Here is a 19081-nt window from a genome sequence, read left to right on the forward strand (position 1 = left end):
AAGTATCCCCCTTCATCTTGGGCTTTTATTCCAGATTTTCTATATGGACTATAGTACCCTCTCCTAGAAAGGGATATCTATCAGAAGATAGGCATTTATAATGGCACAGTAAATCTAATGGAATTGGCATCTCCATTACAAAGTCACATTATACATCCTTGTTCCAAGTGGAAATTCCTTGGGTAAAGGTTTTCCAGCAGAAGGGACTGTCCTAACCCAGCAGTATTGCCAAGTGTTCCAGCACACTGGATATGGGATCTGCAACTTCTTCCTTTCATTCTGTCCTCTTCTAGGATTTCCTGGCTGTGATTTCCCTCCTCAGCAGGGACCTGTCCTTGTCTATAGGCCTAGCCTGTCCCTATCAAGAGGGGTAATGTCCCTACATCTACTGCCCAAACTGTAGGCATACCAAAGTGGCACAGAGGGTGCTATTTAAAGCTCCTCTGTGCCCAAGATGATCACCCAATTCTCATGGGAATATGGCGCCTATATTTGGCTTCACCAAGATGGCCACCTAGAATCCATAACAGAAGACATGCAGTCTGTTCTGTTTCAAATGCAGCGTTATGCATTGGCCTACCTCCTTAGTCCCAATCTGTTTGGACAGTATGGTCACCTGCTGACTTGGCACCATCAATTGGCAGATGCAAGCAGAACCTCACCCAGAAAGAGAATTTACTTTTTTCTGCTTCCTCCCCCACCTCTCCTCTATTACTTTTGGATACTTTTTTTGGGGGGGGAGTAGATACATGGTTTTGACAGGTATCCACCCCCACTTGCCTAGACGATCCAAGCAGAAGTCCACCCCCTCTTGCATACAGCCTTCTGGGACACGTCGCAGGTCACAGAAGTCTGAAGGACCATTTACAAAGCGTAGAGTTACTTGCGCATGTGCAGTGAGAAGTCGACTTCCCTTAGTAAACATGCCAGTGCTGGGGACCCGAAGACCAGTGAAGCACCGGCCTGGGTGAGGAATGTGTTGGATCCCTGAACAGGTAAGTGTTCTTTTATTAAATGTCAGCATTCACAGTATTTGAAGTTTTTTCATAAAGCAAGAAGATCCTCTCTAACTCTTCATTAAAACCAAGAAGTTAAATGCAACACAATTATACATCAGCCAACTGCATACAGAGGATGTTTTCCTAGTCATTTGGAGAGTAAGAAGCCTGACTTTCCTAAGCCCTGTATCTGAAATTAACTAACACTGACTGAGGAAACATGAAGAAAGTGGGGAGGGTCTAACTAGGACTAAACAAACTAGCACTAAACAAGACGGGAAAACAGAGGAAGATACCAAATTCACATTTGCAAACAAGTCATAGTGGCCCAACACCACCACTAGAGCATACTGCAAAAAATGATCACTTCATGCAGTTCAGTACCAGAAAAATTACATGAAACTGAGACATAACATAGTCCTCTGCCTGAATCCCTCTGGTTCCAGTAGCAAACTGCAGTCAAATGATTGATTTGTTTACTGTTGGCAGCTAGACAAGACAAGGAAGCTACTGAGAATTCATGTTGTTCATCCCATGTTATCTCTAAATTTGACTATTCCAATTACCTTCTCTTAGGCCTACCTTTCTATAGGCTATCCCCTCTTCAGTCTATCTTGAATGCTGCTGTCAGGATCATCTACCTTACAAACCACTCCGTGTCCACCACCCCTCTCTGCCAATCCCTCCACTGTCTTCCAATTGACCAAGATACTATAGCACCATACAAAGCCATTCACAACTCTTGCCTGAGCTATATAACCAATCATGTCTCCAAAGCCATCCAAGCCATCCTCTCCATGCCTCTCATGATCTCCTGCTCTCAAGCTCCCTTGTCTCCTCCTCCCATGCTCACCTCCAGAACTTCACCAGAGCCTCTCCCATCCTATGGAACTCTCTACCTCAATCTGTCCAGCTATCCCCTACTCTGGCTGCCTTTAGGCGATGCCTGAAATCTCATCTCTTCAGGGAAGCATTTCATGCCTCCAATTAAACATTTATCACTTCCATCAGCTCATCCCCCACAGTTGAAACCCTTTGTACCACATGCCCCACCCTGTTAGATTGTAAGCTCTTGTGAGCAGGTCCCTCTTAATCCTCTTGTTTTTTATTGTATTGTAACTGTACTATCTCCCTTTATATTGCAAACTGTTGGCGCTATATAAATCCTGTATAATAATAATAATAATATAAATCCCGTATAATAATAATAATATAAATCCTGTATAATAATAATAATATAAATCCTGTATAATAATAATAATATAAATCCTGTATAATAATAATAATATAAATCCTGTATAATAATAATAATAATAATATAAATCCTGTATAATAATAATAATATAAATCCTGTATAATAATAATAATAATATAAATCCTGTATAATAATAATAATATAAATCCTGTATAATAATAATAATATAAATCCTGTATAATAATAATAATATAAATCCTGTATAATAATAATATAAATCCTGTATAATAATAATAATAATATAAATCCTGTATAATAATAATAATATAAATCCTGTATAATAATAATAATAATAATATAAATCCTGTATAATAATAATAATATAAATCCTGTATAATAATAATAATATAAATCCTGTATAATAATAATAATAATATAAATCCTGTATAATAATAATAATCTGATTGCTGAATTACCTACCGCACAGCTGTCTCAACAGAGCAGAAACTCCATTCTCCGGGTGCAGCTGGTCACTTGTCTGCAATGGGGTTGATTTACTAAAGGCAATTAGACTGTGCACTTTGCAAGTGCAGTTGCTCCAGAGCTTAGTAAATGAGGTAAAGCTTCCCTTTGCCAAGAATACCCAATCACATGCAAAGAAAATAAAAAAAACAGCATTTTTGCTTGCACATGATTGGATGATGGAAGTCAGCAGAGCTTCTTCTTATTTACTAAGCTCTAGAGCAGGGGTGTCCAAACTTTTTTCAAAGAGGGCCAGATTGGATGAAGTGAACATAGTGGAGGGCCGAACATTTTTCCAAACATTCTTTGAACCATTACAATTAAATGCAAATAAATTATTTTATGCCAAGTTAATTGCAAACGACATACTTTTCATTTCATAACATTAAGATCAACTGACAGCTGAGTTTTCACAATGTATTGAAAATAAATTTTAAAAAAACTTACCTGCACTAATGTGAAGGGTGAAAAAGGTAGCTGGAGCTGAAGTCTCTGCTCAGCAGCTGGGAGGGGAAGAGAAACACACTTCACGCTGGAAGCCCGGCCCTGACGTCACCGCCCTCTGTCGCTCCCAGCGCAGCGCAGTCACGTATGCGCACTGCTCTCAAGCAGAAGACTCTCTGCCACAGAAGGGAGGGCCGTGCGACAGCCGCATTTACACAGACCAGGGAGAACGCGCTGCAGTCAGGCATGCGCACTGCCCTCTGCTCTCAAGCAGAAGACTGTCTGCCATAGAAGGGAGGGCCGTGGGAGGGCCACATTACACAGAGCAGGGAGGGCTGTTGGAGGGCCGTATTAAACCGACCCCCGGGCCGTAAATGGCCCGCGGGCCGGACTTTGGACATGCCTGCTCTAGAGCAACTGCACCTGTCTATAGTATATTAACCACGTTGTGTCTCCTTAGAACTTTTCTGTCCAGTTGTCCCATTTTCAAGACGTCACCAGAACAAGAGTAAAACTACAGTAGAGGAATTAAAACAGAATGAAAGCTGTAACATTGCATCTTTTTTATCTGGTTCTACATGTAAATTATATATTGAGCAATATGAAAGAACATTGTTTTCATTAAAGTGTTTTTTTTGCAATGGCCTGAAACATCCAAGCGTTTCATACTGCTACAATGTACCTCCTAATAGACATTTGTTTACTGAAATTCCTGACATGACAATGAGCAGATAATTCTATAGTCGAGGTCAATTAGGTACGATCAAAAAGTCACTGCTGAACCTGCCTTGAAGCAAAATGTACGATGAGCAAAAAAAGACATCAACGGGCATTTGCCGAGGGCCATGCGATCTCAGAGGCATCATTCCCTGCACAGATTTCATGTACTGCCTAGAGGGATTATCATATGGGGAAAAAATATTCTTATAAGTACTCCTTACACTAAAAATTATAGATATTTTTCAAATATGCAATTTTAAAGCAGTATTAAACCTAAAAACAAACATTTATTATATTGCAGCCTACCAATTATGAGATGTGATGGCCGCATTCGGGGTTTTTTTTCAGGCTAATTTTGATTTGGTTATTAGCTGAAGGCAGGATAGGCTTCCCTGAAGAAATGAGTTTCCATGGATCGCCTAAAAGTGGACAGAGTAGGAGATAGCCAGACTAACTGTAGTAGGGAATGTCAGAGGATGGGAGAGGCTCTGGAGAAGTCCTGGAGATGATAATGGGAGGAGGAGACAAGTGAGCTAGAGAGCAGGAGGTCTTGGTAGGAGCAGAGAGGATGGTTTGGGTCACATATGGAGACAAGATTGGTGATGTAGCTCGGGCAGAGTTGTAAATGGCTTTATATGTTATTAAGTGCTCTTGCATGGCAAGACCACTTACTGTTATCTCACATACTGTATATATTCCTATTATTATAGCCAAATTTACCACCCTAACTCCTCCCACAGTTCTTACACTACATAGACAGTAATATACTGAAACGTGCGGATGGTTCCCGATTGGTGTGCTTATACTTTGTGGAACGTTTCGCCGAATGGTTCACGAAATATCAGCGTTTTTGTGGTGAAATTGGTCCCACAGTAATGAATGGCGGAATGTTCAAAACTAAAGTGGGAGCTGACAAAAGCTAGAGTGTGAGCTGAAAAATCAGGACATGATTTCTAAACTGCCATCACTCCCTCATTTTTAAGCCCACCTACACAAATATTATATCAAAACATTCAGCTATCCCTGCTGCCACTAAAAATGTCCACAGCTAAGCCATAGTCCTGATAGTTTTCACAATATGACCATTTGTTTGCAACTCACGCCGCCCATTGACATTCATTGAAACTCCACTCTAGCCACCTCAAATTTGAAGGGCAATTTCTAAACTGCGACTGTGCCTTCATTTGTAATATTTCAGAGACATACTATGCATCAAAATGTAGGTCTGGGTCTTGTAATTCTCACAATATAAAGCTCTTCACTGTAGGATTTATAATTTTTAAACTACAACTGTTTGAAGATGGCAACCGCCAGTAAAGTGAGCAAGTTGGAGCAGTTTGTTTTTTTCTCTGCCCTTGCTGTAGAGTGAGTTGCCATAGGAACCCAGGTGTGTGAGCAGGCAGCAGAGTGACAAGCCACTCCACCCATTTACTCCACCCACTCCAGTTGTAGACTACTGGTGGAGGCAAGAACACTTCACACAATTTCCCCAGAAATTGTAGCTTTTCTAGTTGTTAATGTTTTGAAATGTATTAATTGGGCAGTGAGAAGTCATTGGAGGGATTGGCAGAGAAGGGTGGAGGATACGGAACGATTGGTAAGGTAGATGAGTCTGGTAGCAGCAGACAAAGAAGTAGTCCAACGAGGAGGGAGTTACAATAGTGAAGTCGAGAGACAAAAAGCAAGAGAATAAGTTGTGTAGTGGTTTCTACGGTTAAAAAGGGGTGTATTTTGGAGATGTTACAGAGGTGGAGTCTACAAAATTTGGACAGTGATTGGATTTGGGGCTGAAAGAACAGATGTAAGTCTTGGATTACACCTAGTACCCTGGCATGAGGGGAGGGACTGATGGTTGTATTATTGATCTTGATGGAGAAGTCAGGGGAGGGGGCACGGGCTGGAGGGAATAGTATGAGATCTGTTTTAGAAAGATTGAGGTTGAGAACGTGGAGTGACATCCATGCTGATACACTATATTGCCAAAAGTATTGGACCGACTGCCATTTCACACACATGAACTTTAATGGCATGCCAGTCTTAGTCTGTAAGGTTCAATATTGAGTTGGCCCCGCCCTTTGCAACTATAACAGCTTCAACTCTTCTGGGAAGGCCATCCACAAGGTTTAGGAGGGTGTCTATGGGAATGTTTGACCATTCTTCCAGAAGCGCACTTGTGAGGTCAGGCACTGATGTCGGGGGAGGAGACCTGGCTGGCATTCTCCGCTCTAATTCATCCCAAAGGTGTTCTATGGGGTTGAGGTCAGGACTCTGTGCAGGCCAGTCACGTTCCTCCACCCCAAACTCGCTCATCCATGTCTTTATGGACCTTGCTTTGTCCACTGGTGCGCAGTCATGTTGGAACAGGAAGGGGCCATCCCCAAACTCTTCCTACAAAGTTGGGAGCATGAAATTGTCCAAAATGCCTTGGTATGCTGACGCCTTAAGAGTTCCCTTCACTGGAATTAAGGGGCCAAGCCCAACCCCTGAAAAACAACCGTCGGTAAAGCTGACAGAGGAGAGACCTGTGTGTAAAAAATCGATTTCCCATGAAAGGGTATATCATGATGTAGTCGGAATGGTATTGAGTTGACCAACAAAGGCAACGTAGCTACGTACCAGCGTAGCAGAAGAGGAAGTGTAGGGTCATTCTATGCTTCCGATCATGCGCATTTTTTTCTATTCGATTATTTTCATTCGATTACTGTACACATTAAACGAAAACTGGATGATGGCTCCTCCACTGGCTTCCACTCGCTCAACGTATAAAATTCAAAATACTAACAACAACTTACAAAGCCATCCACAACTCTGCCCCCATCTACATCACCAACCTGGTCTCAAAATATCAACCAAACCGCTCTCTTCGATCCTCCCAAGACCTTCTGCTCTCTAGGTCCTGCGTCACCTCCTCCCATGCTCTCCTCCATGACTTCTCCAGAGCTTCTCCCATCCTATGGAACTCCCTACCCCAATCTGTCCAGCTGTCTCCTAATCTATCCACCTTTAGACGATCCCTGAAAACCTTTCTCTTTAATGAAGTCTATCCTGCTTCTACCTAGTAAACCACCATTTCCTCCATCAGCCCCCCCCCCCACAGCTATTACCATTTGTATAACTCAACCCTTCCTCATAGATTGTAAGCTCTAATGAGTAGGGCCCTCTGTTTCCTCTTGTACCAAATTGTATTGTAACTGTCATGTCTGCCTTCATTTTGTAAAGCGCTGAGCAAACTGTTGGTGCTATATAAATCCTATATAATAATAATAATGTTCAGGTACAATACAAATTTTCTAGCTTGCACCATCAGTTTTTGTCATCTGAAAAGCTGGAATTGGCTGTCGAAAGCATTATACTAATGATCAGATAATTGGCTGATCGCTCTTCGTATGGAAAATGTTCTATGATTTTCTTATCGGGCCATTATACTGGCTTTGAAAAATGTCAAGCGCAATCATTTAGAGCAGTGGTCTCCAATCTGCTTGTGGTCTCCAATCCACCCTTTGCTTGACTTTATATGGCCCTTGGAGCACTGTTCACCCCACCGGTACCAATGATGGGGCACTAGTCCTTCCACTGACACCAGCAATGGGGCACTATTCCTTCCACTGACACCAAAGTTAGGGTACTATTCCTTCTACTGACACCAATGATGAGGCACTATTCCTCCCACCAATACCAATGATGAAGCACTATTCCTCCAACTAATACCAAGGATGCGGCACCATTCCTTCCACTGACACCAATGATGGAACACTATTCCTTCCACTGACACCAATGATGGGGCACTATTCCTCACACTAATACCAATGATGGGGCATCATTCTTTCCACTGACAGCAATGATGGGGCACTATTCCTCCCACCAATACCAATGAGGGAGTACTATTCCTCCCACTAATACCAATAATGGGGCACTATTCCTCCCACTAATACCAATAATGGGGCACCATTCCTTCTACTGGCACCAAAGATGGAGCAAATATTCTCCCACTGACACCAAAGATGGAGCACAGTTTCTTCCAGTGACACCAATATTGGGGCACTATTCCTCCTCCTGCTGACCACAGGTGCTATGTAGTTTTCTTTCTGATGCCAAAACATTTTCTACTCCCACTGGCTACAGTGTGGCACCCCTTACAGTAAACTGGCCCTTTGTTTAGAAAGTTTCGAGACCCCTGGTTTATATTCCCGATGCCCAACCTGTGGCCCCTTGGCCCTTCTTGTGCAGCTCTTGGGACACCTGCAGATAGTACTCTGTGGTTTCCTTACCTACATTCTTACTAGGACCAATAAAGGAAAATAATATTTTAGGCTGGCTTTTAGGATTTAAATTGTTTGGATTACGTCACTCACACAATGGGGCCTATTTATAACAGATGTTGCTGACACAAGCATTCACCCAGCCCTCACACATTCTATGGTATTTGGTCTAATACATTGATTGTCTTATGATTGTCAGCTCCATCTAGTGGCCAAAATGCATTATTTTTCCTGAAATATCTCTAGCTGGAAAATACCTTATGATGGTCACTAGATGGAGCTGACATTTATCGGAAACCATGGTATGAAACAAAATATGGTCAGAATTTGTGAGGGCTGGATGAATGCTTGTGACATTCTTTCAGCATTTAAAAAAAAAATAGACCCCTATGTCTGAAGATTCTTGTTTCTCCGGGTTATAGTATATCTAGTAATGGTTAGCATTCTGTCCTCACTACACCTCTCTCTGTGTGTAACTCGACATGCAGCGAAACCCTCCTATTCTACAATAAACCAGACTGGATGTAATCTTGAAGCTTTATTACCAAAACAGGGTGAAACTATTAGGAAAAACAGATAAGAAGTACATATAATCAATATATGAAATATACAAACACAATGAAGTGGCAACAGGTCCATTCTCACCAGCGATACTGCCTATAAGGGATGTAAGTGCAGTCCATGACATGTGCTGCAGAGCAGGGGTGGACTGACAACTCATAGGCCCCCCGGGCAATAGGGGATCATGGAGCCCCTGTGTCCTTGCCCAAACTCAAAAAAGCCTATGAAAAAGATACCAGGGGCATCTCATGGGGTCCCCTACTGACCCCGGGCTCTCGGGCAGTGCCAGAGTTGCCAAATGGTCAGTCCGCCACTGCTGCAGAGAATTATGGCTGGTTCATTTCTCTCAGTTCTTAGATGGAGTCTGAGCTCCCAGGATGCACCTGCCAACTCTTCCCAGAATGAAGGATGATGGGAGCTTTCATTAACCAAAAAGATTCTGGTTTCTGTAAAACAGTAAATTTATTCCGGGCTGCATCTGGTGGCCAAATTTAATATTGCAGGCTGAATTTCCCTGCTGGAGGAAGAACAGTTATTCAGCTGGACCTGTTCTGGAATCTTGAAGGTGTTTGATAACTTGTCCAAACCACTTCATCAGTTTACTTACTCTACTTTTTTCTGTGCTGTCCATCTCTCTCCTCTTTTTGTGTTTTTTTTTTATCCTCTGGTCTTGTATAGCAGAAACATCAAATGTGGCACGTGTCATTTTTAAAAGGTCTGTAGGCAGAAAAATGGGGAAGCATTGATTTGTAAGGGTGTCTTTAAAGCGGAGTTCCACCAAAAAGGGGAAGTTCCGCTTTAAGGACTGCTCCCCATTAAGGATTGTCACCTGTGGGGGGCGAGCGGGTACCCAAATTTGAAAGGTATCCGCTCCCACTTCTGGTCCGGAAGCGGAAGGTGTCCTCCCTCCCTGTAGTCTTTTGGGACACGTGACAGGTCCCAGAAGACTACAAGACCATTCATGAAGCGCAACACGTCTCGAGCATGTGCAGTGGGTACCCGGCTGTGAAGCCGCAAGCTGTCACAGCCGGGTGCCCACACTGAAGATGCCGGGCTCCTGGAATACAGGACAGCCAGTGAAACGGGCTGCGGGGGGGACACACCACGGGACCAAGGGACAGGTAAGAAGCTGTTTTTTAAAAGTCAGCAGCTACAGTTTTCGTAGCTGCTGACTTTTATTTTTTGACAGGGTGAGTGGAACTCGGCTTTAATACCAGTTATCTCTAGCAGTCTTGTGTGATGCATTTCATGTCTTCTCCTGAAGCATGTCCTTAGTCTCCATTACCTCTAAAAGCAAGATCACAGTATCTGACCATCTCCCGTATCATGTCTGCAGTCTCTAAACATCTCTTGTAGCACATTCACAGTCTCTGACCATCTCGCGTATCATTTCTGCAATCTATGGCAAGCTCTTGCAGCATATTCACAATCTTTTAACAATCTTTTATAGAGCACACTTGCAGTCGCAATTTCTTATAACATGTTTGTATTTTTTGACCATCTCTTGCAGCTCATTCACAGTCTCTGACCATCTTTTGCAGCATGTTTAGAGTCTCTAACAATCTCCTGTAATATGTATTCAATCTCTGACCATCTATTGTGGCATGGTCATGGTCTCTGACCATTTTTTGTAACATGCCTTCAGTCTCTGACCCTCTCTTGTAGTATGTTCACAATCTCTAACCATATCCTGTAATGTATATTCAGTCTCTGACCATCTCTTGTAACATGTCTGCAGTCTCTAACCATCTCCTGTAATATGTATTCAGTCTCTGACCATCTCTTGTAACATGTCTGCAGTCTCTGACTCTCTTTTGTAGTATGTTCACAGTCTAACCATATCCTGTAATATGTATTCAGTCTCTGACCATCTCTTGTAACATGTATTCAGTCTCTGACCCCCTCTTGTATCATGTTTGCAGTCTCTAACGATCTCCTGTAATATGTATTCAGTCTCTGACCATCTCTTATAGTGTGGTTGGAATCTCTTACCATGTCTTGTACATTGTAGCATGTTCTTTTGTAGCTGGTTTGCAATCTTTGACCATCTCTTGTAGCATTACTGCAGTATCTGTCCAGCTCTTGCAACTCATTCACAATCTCTGACTGTTTCTTGCAGCATGTTTAGAGTCTCTAATCATCTCCTGTAATATGTATTCAGTCTCTGACCCTCTCTTGTAATGTGGTCGGAGTCTCTGGCCCTCTCTTGTAGTGGGGTTGAAGTCTCTGACCCTCTCTTGTAATGTGGTCAGAGTCTCTGGCCCTCTCTTGTAGTGTGGTCAAAGTCTCTGACCCTCTCTTGTAGGGTGGTCAGAGTTAGGGTGGTCGGAGTCTCTGACCCTCTCTTGTAGTGTGGTCGGAGTCTCTGACCCTTTCTTGTAGGGTGGTCGGAGTTAGGGTGGTCGGAGTCTCTGACCCTCTCTTGTAGTGTGGTCAGAGTCTCTGGCCCTCTCTTGTAGGATGGTCGGAGTCTCTAGCCCTCTCTTGTAGGGTGGTCGGAGTTAGGGTGGTCGAAGTCTCTGACCCTCTCTTGTAGTGTGGTCCGAGTCTATGACCCTCTTTTGTAGGGTGGTCGGAATCTCTGACCCTCTCTTGTAGTGTGGTCAGAGTCTCTGACCCTCTCTTGTAGTGTGGTCAGAGTCTCTGACCCTCTCTTGTAGTGTGATTGGAGTCTCTGACCCTCTCTTGTAGTGTGGTCGGAGTTAGGGTGGTCGAAGTCTCTGACCCTCTCTTGTAGTGTGGTCCGAGTCTATGACCCTCTTTTGTAGGGTGGTCGGAATCTCTGACCCTCTCTTGTAGTGTGGTCAGAGTCTCTGACCCTCTCTTGTAGTGTGGTCAGAGTCTCTGACCCTCTCTTGTAGTGTGATTGGAGTCTCTGACCCTCTCTTGTAGGGTGGTCAGAGTTAGGGTGGTCGGAGTCTCTGACCCTCTCTTGTAGTGTGATTGGAGTCTCTGACCCTCTCTTGTACAAGGTAACATGCATTCAATCTCTAACCATTTCTTGTACAACACAACATGTATCCAATCTCTGACCATCTCCTGTAGCATGTTCACGGTCTCTGATTATTTCCTGTTCATGTCTGAAGTCCCTGACAGCTTTCTGTTGCATTATATACACTGCGCATTGTCTGCGACCCTTTGGTGATGTCAAGGGCCACACTTGAGGCAATCGCAGTGCCATTTTGAATAGCACGGGCACAGCACATTGCTTTTAAACGGCGCCCCAACGCACTAAGGCAGTGCAGCTCCAGCATGCATATGTTGCACTGCATTTGTTGCATTGCCAAAAATTGTCCATCTTTTGTCCTTTTTTTTCTGGACATTTTAATTGTGTTGCTTGCCTGTTCATGTGAATGTGCCACCTTAGCGCAATGCATGCTAAGACGCAAAAAAAAGGGGTGTTGACACAATGCAACTCACCTTAAAGTGTGATCCCGGCCTTAACAACTCCATACCCATTGTTCTCTGCTTATGGCGAGTGATAATCCAGAGATGAGCACATGAACTGTTCCCGGTCAGGACACAGAATATTGAATCCAGATCACTGTCTTCCGACATCGGGATGTTATTGTGCGGGGTGACTGCATTCTGTTTTGGAATAATATTCTATATTAGCCTGAAAACCTCAATCCAGATGCCTCCTCCATATGTTTCCTTTTAACGTATGTATTTATCAAAGAAGTCAGAAAAGTAACATCCCCGTTTCCAGGCTTTCTGATTGTGAAGTGTAATAATTGTAGCGGGTATTATGGTGTAAATCAGTGCAGAATGTTCCTATTATTGAGATAACAAGAGCTGCACTCTACACACTAGATGTCTTCTCTTTGATCAGACTTGGACTGAAAGCCCCCAGAGAAATATTATGTAGGTAACATTTATTTATTTATTTCAGGTACTTATATATCGCCATCAGTTTATGCAGCGCTTTGCATATATATTGTACATTCACATCAGTCCCTAACCCTCAAGGGGTGTACAATCTAAGGTCCCTAACTCACATTCATACATACACATACTAGGGACAATTTAGACAGGAGCCAATTCACCTACCAGCATGTCTTTGGAGTGTGGGAGGAAACCGGAGTACCTGGAGGAAACCCACGCAGGAACAGGGAGAACATGCAAACTCCAGGCAGGTGGTGCCATGGCTGAGATTCAAACCAATGACCTTAGTACCGCCAGACGGAAGTGCTAACCATTTAGCCACTGTGCTGCCCCTGTGCAATACAACTGCATGAAAGGGCAAATCCTTCATTTTAATAAACTCCCAGCCCCTCCCTGTCCCTCTTAACTAGGCTAAGTTGACCAATCCCCTCCTCCCAGGGGCGTACTTGTGTAGCGCTGACCCCCCATAAGGGCTGCTGATTTTTCTCAGGCTCTCTTCCCGCTAATGTCTAGGGAGTTGCTTCTTCAAAAGTTTATTGCAGATCAACTTGGACAGGGTTTAGGGTTATGTGACTCATTTCGTTATTTGCATTTGTAACTAAATTTGTTTTTCTTTCAAATATTCGTTATCAAATTTTTCCAATGGATTCAAAGTATTCAAATCAAATTTGAATCGAAAATATTGAATCGATCCAAGTTCATTTTGAAGAATAGCTGGTTCTATTCTATTCAAAATTCAAATTTGGGAAGACGACAATCATCTTTCTATTTTAGTCTATCCTATTCGAAATTTGAGTTTGAAAAGATGGCTATATTCATTCTATTCTATTTTCTATTCTATTCATTTTCTATTATATTATGTACTATTCAATTCATGTATTTTCTATTCTATTCTTTTATTTTACATTCTGTTGAATTCTTTCTTTTCAAAATCCTAATTTCAGAAGACAGCTAATTTTTTTCTATTCCATTCTATTTTATTCTAACCCAGGGCTTAAAATTTCAAGTCCTGAGCTACGAGCCAGGCCGTAGAGTTACTCGCCACCAACAAACACACACAATCAGAGACACCTGTACACACACACAGCATGTACATACATACACACACAGAAACATGTACACACACACAGGCATGTACAGACACACATACACACAAATACATGTACATACACAGAAATACGCACACACAGACACATGTACATACATTCAGACACATGTAAATACATACACAGACACATGTATGTACATACACACAAACACACACACATGTACATGCACACACACACACACAAACACATGTACACACACAGAGACACATGTACACACACACATACATGTAAATACACACAGACACATGTACAATTGTATATCTATAAATACCACTTCCTTAGATAATTTCAAATCAAACAGGTAACAAATTCAAAATAAACTAAAGCAAAATCTTAAATCCCCATAGCACAAATAACACCTTCACCCTTGAAGATGTGCAACAGTGATATAAAAATGTGCCAAAATTATATAAGAAATATTTTTCAACTAGTGTTTATACAATCCACCCCATCAATCCGTACATTATTTGCTACAAGTGTTCGTAATATATACAAAAAGTCCAAAAAGAAAATAAAAAATAAAAGTCCAAAAAAATAAAAATAAAAATGAAAGTCCTTCCAATCTTTCCAATCCTTTCTCACGATGATACAACCTCAAAGAAAGGAAATATCACATAGTGTTTTATCTTTTTAATATATCAAAAATATTCGTGACAACACTCTAGTGAATATCCAAATAGGAATATAATTTTTCCTTTTGGTAATTAGTGTAAAAAGTGAATCAAGTGAACAAACATGAATTCAAAATAGTTTGACTTCACTTGATTCACTTTTTACACTAATTACCAAAAGGAAAAATTATATTCCTATTTGGATATTCACTAGAGTGTTGTCACGAATATTTTTGATATATTAAAAAGATAAAACACTATGTGATATTTCCTTTCTTTGCTCCTGAATGTGGAAGAATCGCTTTCAGGATAGAAACGTTTTGACCGCCGACCGTGGGAAAACGCAGCAAAATGCAGCTAAACCGCAGTACCACGTTTTGCCACAATTTGCATTCTCCTGTGGCCAGTGGTCAGGGTAGGCTTGTGTACATGGAGCCTTACTCTGATACCCCTAGCTAAAATCCAGTGGAACCAATTGCCTTCAGAAGTCACCTAATTAGTAAATAGAGTCCACCTGTGTGTAATGTAATCTCAGTATAAATACAGCTGTTCTGTGAAGCCCTCAGAGGTTTGTTAGAGAACATTAGTGAACAAACAGCATCATGAAGGCCAAGGAACACACCAGGCAGGTCAGGGATAAAGTTGTGGAGACATTAGAAGCATGGTTAGGTTATAAAAAAATATCCCAAGCTTTTAATATCTCACAGAGCACTGTTCAATCCATCATCCGAAAATGGAAAGAGTATGGCACAACTGCAAACCTACCAAGACATGGCCGTCCACCTAAACTGCCAGGCCGGGTATCTGAACAATGTTTATAAGCACTAGACATGTGCAGTTTGTTTCATTATGAATCAAATTCTGGACAAAATGTTTTTTATGTATTGGAATTCTGAATCACAATAGTAATGAATTTCCATGAATACGAAAAAAATGATAGCAAAATGAATTTGAATTCGAAATGGAAACATTTTGCAATAAATACGGTAAGGTATAAAAGTGAAATAAGATGATGCTTCTTACTGAGGCTGCTTTATAGAATAAAAAATAATAGAATAAAACAGAAGAGAATGGACTAGCCATGGACAGCTTTAAAAACTTGATGGGGATTCTAATCCTTCCCCACTCAATTTAAAACACACAAAAAAAAGTTGGCTGGAAAGTAGTTTTAATAATGTTTATTTTGCCTAATTATATACCATTTATCCCTGCAGCTCCTGAGTGCTCGCCCACTGGACATAGGATTCTGCAGAACCCCTACAGAAGTTTGGACTTTGACTCCAGCCAACTTCAGAAGTCCGCCATCCATGAACTGATATGTGATCACTCCCTGTCTGCCGGGTGGTACCGATTTATGATCTTTGATAAGCCGGCTGAGATGCCAACCAAGTGCGTGGAGGTATTGGTACTACTAATCTTGACTACAAACGGGCAAAGTGATTGCATTAGTATCTGCCGACATAACAAGTTTAAAGCTTTTAGGTGTGCTCATGGACAGGTCTAAGCCTCACAGATAGATTTCAGTTTCTGTTTAACTGCGAGGCCGTGTGCTGGATAGCTGCATATCAGGTTATCCTGCATACATTAGGTTTTTTTTTAAAGAGTCAAAAGCAATTATTGATCATGCCACTATGATAATAAGCATGCCCAAAGATATGAAATGACTTTTGTTAATCTGTTCTTTCTTCTTTGGAGGAATTACTGAAGAGGTGGTTGGAAGACTTACACATTATAATTCCCCCACCCGTGTGTCTCTGTGTTCCCTCCTACTTCTTGCCCTACTACTAACCATTTAGCCACCTGGCTACCCAGTTATTGCTTTATTCAGGTATATGTTAACATATATGAATAAAATGGACCTATACCGAAATTCTAACATAAGGCTGTGTTAACTAAGCCAGTCATTAACCCTGGAGACCCTAATAATGTGTTGGTGGGAAACCCAGGTGACACATATACTGTGTATATATATATATATTTATATATATATATATATATATATATATATGGGGTCTTCACTTTTATACATATACAGTATATATATGTTAAAAAGTGTGATAACTTTTTGAAGAGCCCTCATATACACCATATTGCCAAAAGTATTGGGACACTCCTCCAAATCATTGGATTCAGGTGTTCCAATCACCGCCATGGCCACATCAACATAAATGGCCCCCCAGTCTTAGTCCGTAGGGTTCAATATTGAGTTGGCCCCACCCTTTGCAGCTATAACAGCTTCAAATCTTCTGGGAAGGCCATCCACAAGGTTTAGAAGGGTGTCTATGGGAAGGTTTGACCATTCTTCCAGAAGCACATTTGTCAGGTCAGGCACTGATGTTGGGGGAGGAGGCCTGTCTCGCAGTCTCTGCTCTAATTCAACCCAAAGGTGTTCTATTGGGTTGAGGTCAGGACTCTGTGCAGGCCAGTCAAGTTCCTCCACCTCAAACTCGCTCATCCGTGTCTTTATGGGCCTTGCATTTTGCACTGGTGTGCAGTCATGTTGGAACGGAAGGGGCCATCCCCAAACTGTTCCCACAAAGTTGGGAGCATGAAATTGTCCAAAATATCTTGGCATGCTGACGCCTTAGGAGTTCCCTTCACTGGAATTAAGGGGCCAAGCCCAACCCCTGAAAAACAACCCCACACCATAATCCCCCCTCCACCAAACTTTACACTTAGCACAATGCAGTCAGGCAAGTACTGTTCCCCTGGCAACCGCCAAACCCAGACACGTCCATCGGATTGCCAGTCGGAGAAGCATAATTTGTCACTCCAGAGAACACGTCTCCACTGATCTAGAATCCAGTGGTGGCGTGCTTTACACGGCGGCATCCGGCGCTTTGCCTTGCACTTGGTGATGTAAGGCTTGCATGCAGCTGCTCGGCCATGGAAACCCATTCCATGAAGCTCTCTATGCACTGTTGTTGTGCTGATCTGAAGGCCACCAAGTTTGGAGGTTTTTAACTATTGACTGTGCAGACAGTTGGCGACTTCTGCACACTGTGCACTTCAGCATGCACTGACTCCGTGCTGTCATTTTATGTGGCCTACCACTTGGTGGCTGAGTTGCTGTTGTTCTCAGTTGCTTCCACTTTGTTACAATATCACTAACAGTTGAGCGTGGAATATTTAGTAGCAAGGAAATTTCATGTATAGAGTTATTGCACAAGTGGCAACCTATCATGGTACCACGCTTGAATTCACTAAGCTCCCGAAAGCAACCCATTTGTTCACAGATGTTTGTAGAAGCAGTCTGCATGCCTAGGGGCTTGATTTTATACATCTGTGGCCATGGAGGTGATTGGAACACCTAAATCCAATGATTAGGAGGGGTGTCTCAATACTTCTGGCAATATAATGTATATACCAAGATCCATTTGGGCCCATCCATTGATATTTCCTACCCAGGGGCGGACTGACAACTCATGGGGCCCCCGGGCAATAGGGGATCGTGGGGCCCCTGTGTCCTTGCCCAAACTCAAAAAAGCCTATGAAAAAGGTATCTGGGGCATCTCATGGGGCCCCCTACTAACCCCGGGACCTCGGTCAGTGCCCGAGTTTCCAAATAGTCAGTCCGCCCTGTTCCTACCAGCACACCACAGTAGACTTAAAGGGAATGCAAAGGTAGAGGATTTTTATTTACCTTAATGCATTCTGGACACACAGATCACAGTTTGGGACCAAGCCTGCATGAATGCCTCCATAGCAAGAGGCAGGAGTTAATGGCATGGTTTAGGAGCCAGAAGCACCAGCGAGGGAACCCGAGAAGAGGAGGATTGGGGCTGCTCTCTGCAAAACTACTGCACAGAGCAGGTAAGTATATCATGTTTATTATGGAAAAAAAATTATAATTACAGATTTGTTGGTAAGGCACAATAGTCCGCTACCATACCATGTAGTGTGCTGCAATGCTAGCGCATTGTGGAGGTGCGTTGGGGTGCTATTTAAAATAAATAATACTGTAATGCACCAATATGCATTTTACCATGTGTTGCTGCAACTTGTTGTAAACAGGACCTCAGGCCTCATTCACATCTTTGTGTTCCAATACAGTGCAAGTTAACACACATTATATGAAGGGTTTCACTATAAAGTGTGGTATAATAGTGTTACTAAACCCACAACAGTAATATCAGTCTGTATATGCAGTAGAGCATGCTTGTTATATTCACTGTGGAACCTAAGGGGTGAATCCTCTGTATTGTGTAAAAAAGGCGGTTTGATCCTGTCTTCTCTGAACCTCTCCTTCTGCTACAGTCCCCAATCCATCTGCTAAATAGAACAGAGCCTTGGAGGCAAGATGCACATGCTCAGTTTGGTGTGTATTGCTAGAGAGGTTTTTTTTTTTCTTGGGAGAGTGCATGTGATCAGCACAGGGTCGATCAGTGCTGTCCAGACAGATGGTCGGGATTATGCAGCCTCATAAGACAATCAGGGGAGAATGAAAACTCCTCCTATAAGCTTTAACCAGTGCTCTGCTGGACTCTGATAGAAGTCACAAAACAGCTATATACTGCTGATGAGAAATGGTATTTACCAGTATATATTTACTAAAATAATTGCATTCCCATGTTCTGTGTACTGTGGGAGACCAGATATAGTGAATACAGGGTCCTGGGTTTAGTAACACTTAATCACAGAAACAGTTGCTCAAATAGTCAATTTCAGCATATTATAGAACGCATTGTATATATGGCAGCTGAAATCTCATGGAATAATTATTATTAGCGTGTGTGAGCATAGGGTACGTGGTGTGAATTGACACCGCCGGGCATGA

The 19081-nt window shown here is 42.3% G+C and overlaps 1 protein-coding gene across 2 annotated transcripts in view; it reads left to right on the forward strand.

The window, feature by feature from the left end:
• Positions 1-19081, forward strand: part of VWDE (von Willebrand factor D and EGF domains) — a 177562-nt gene that overhangs the window by 16055 nt on the left and 142426 nt on the right. For both annotated transcript variants that reach the window (XM_089654581.1, XM_089654582.1), the window contains exon 2: positions 15519-15703. In XM_089654581.1, coding sequence (XP_089510707.1) covers positions 15519-15703 — 185 coding nt within the window. The remainder of the gene's footprint in view (positions 1-15518; positions 15704-19081) is intronic.

The sequence above is a fragment of the Staurois parvus genome, unplaced genomic scaffold (assembly GCF_062004578.1).
Source record: "Staurois parvus isolate SC_StPar_1 unplaced genomic scaffold, SC_StPar_1.0 ptg000779l, whole genome shotgun sequence".
In the NCBI taxonomy this organism is placed as follows: domain Eukaryota; kingdom Metazoa; phylum Chordata; class Amphibia; order Anura; family Ranidae; genus Staurois; species Staurois parvus.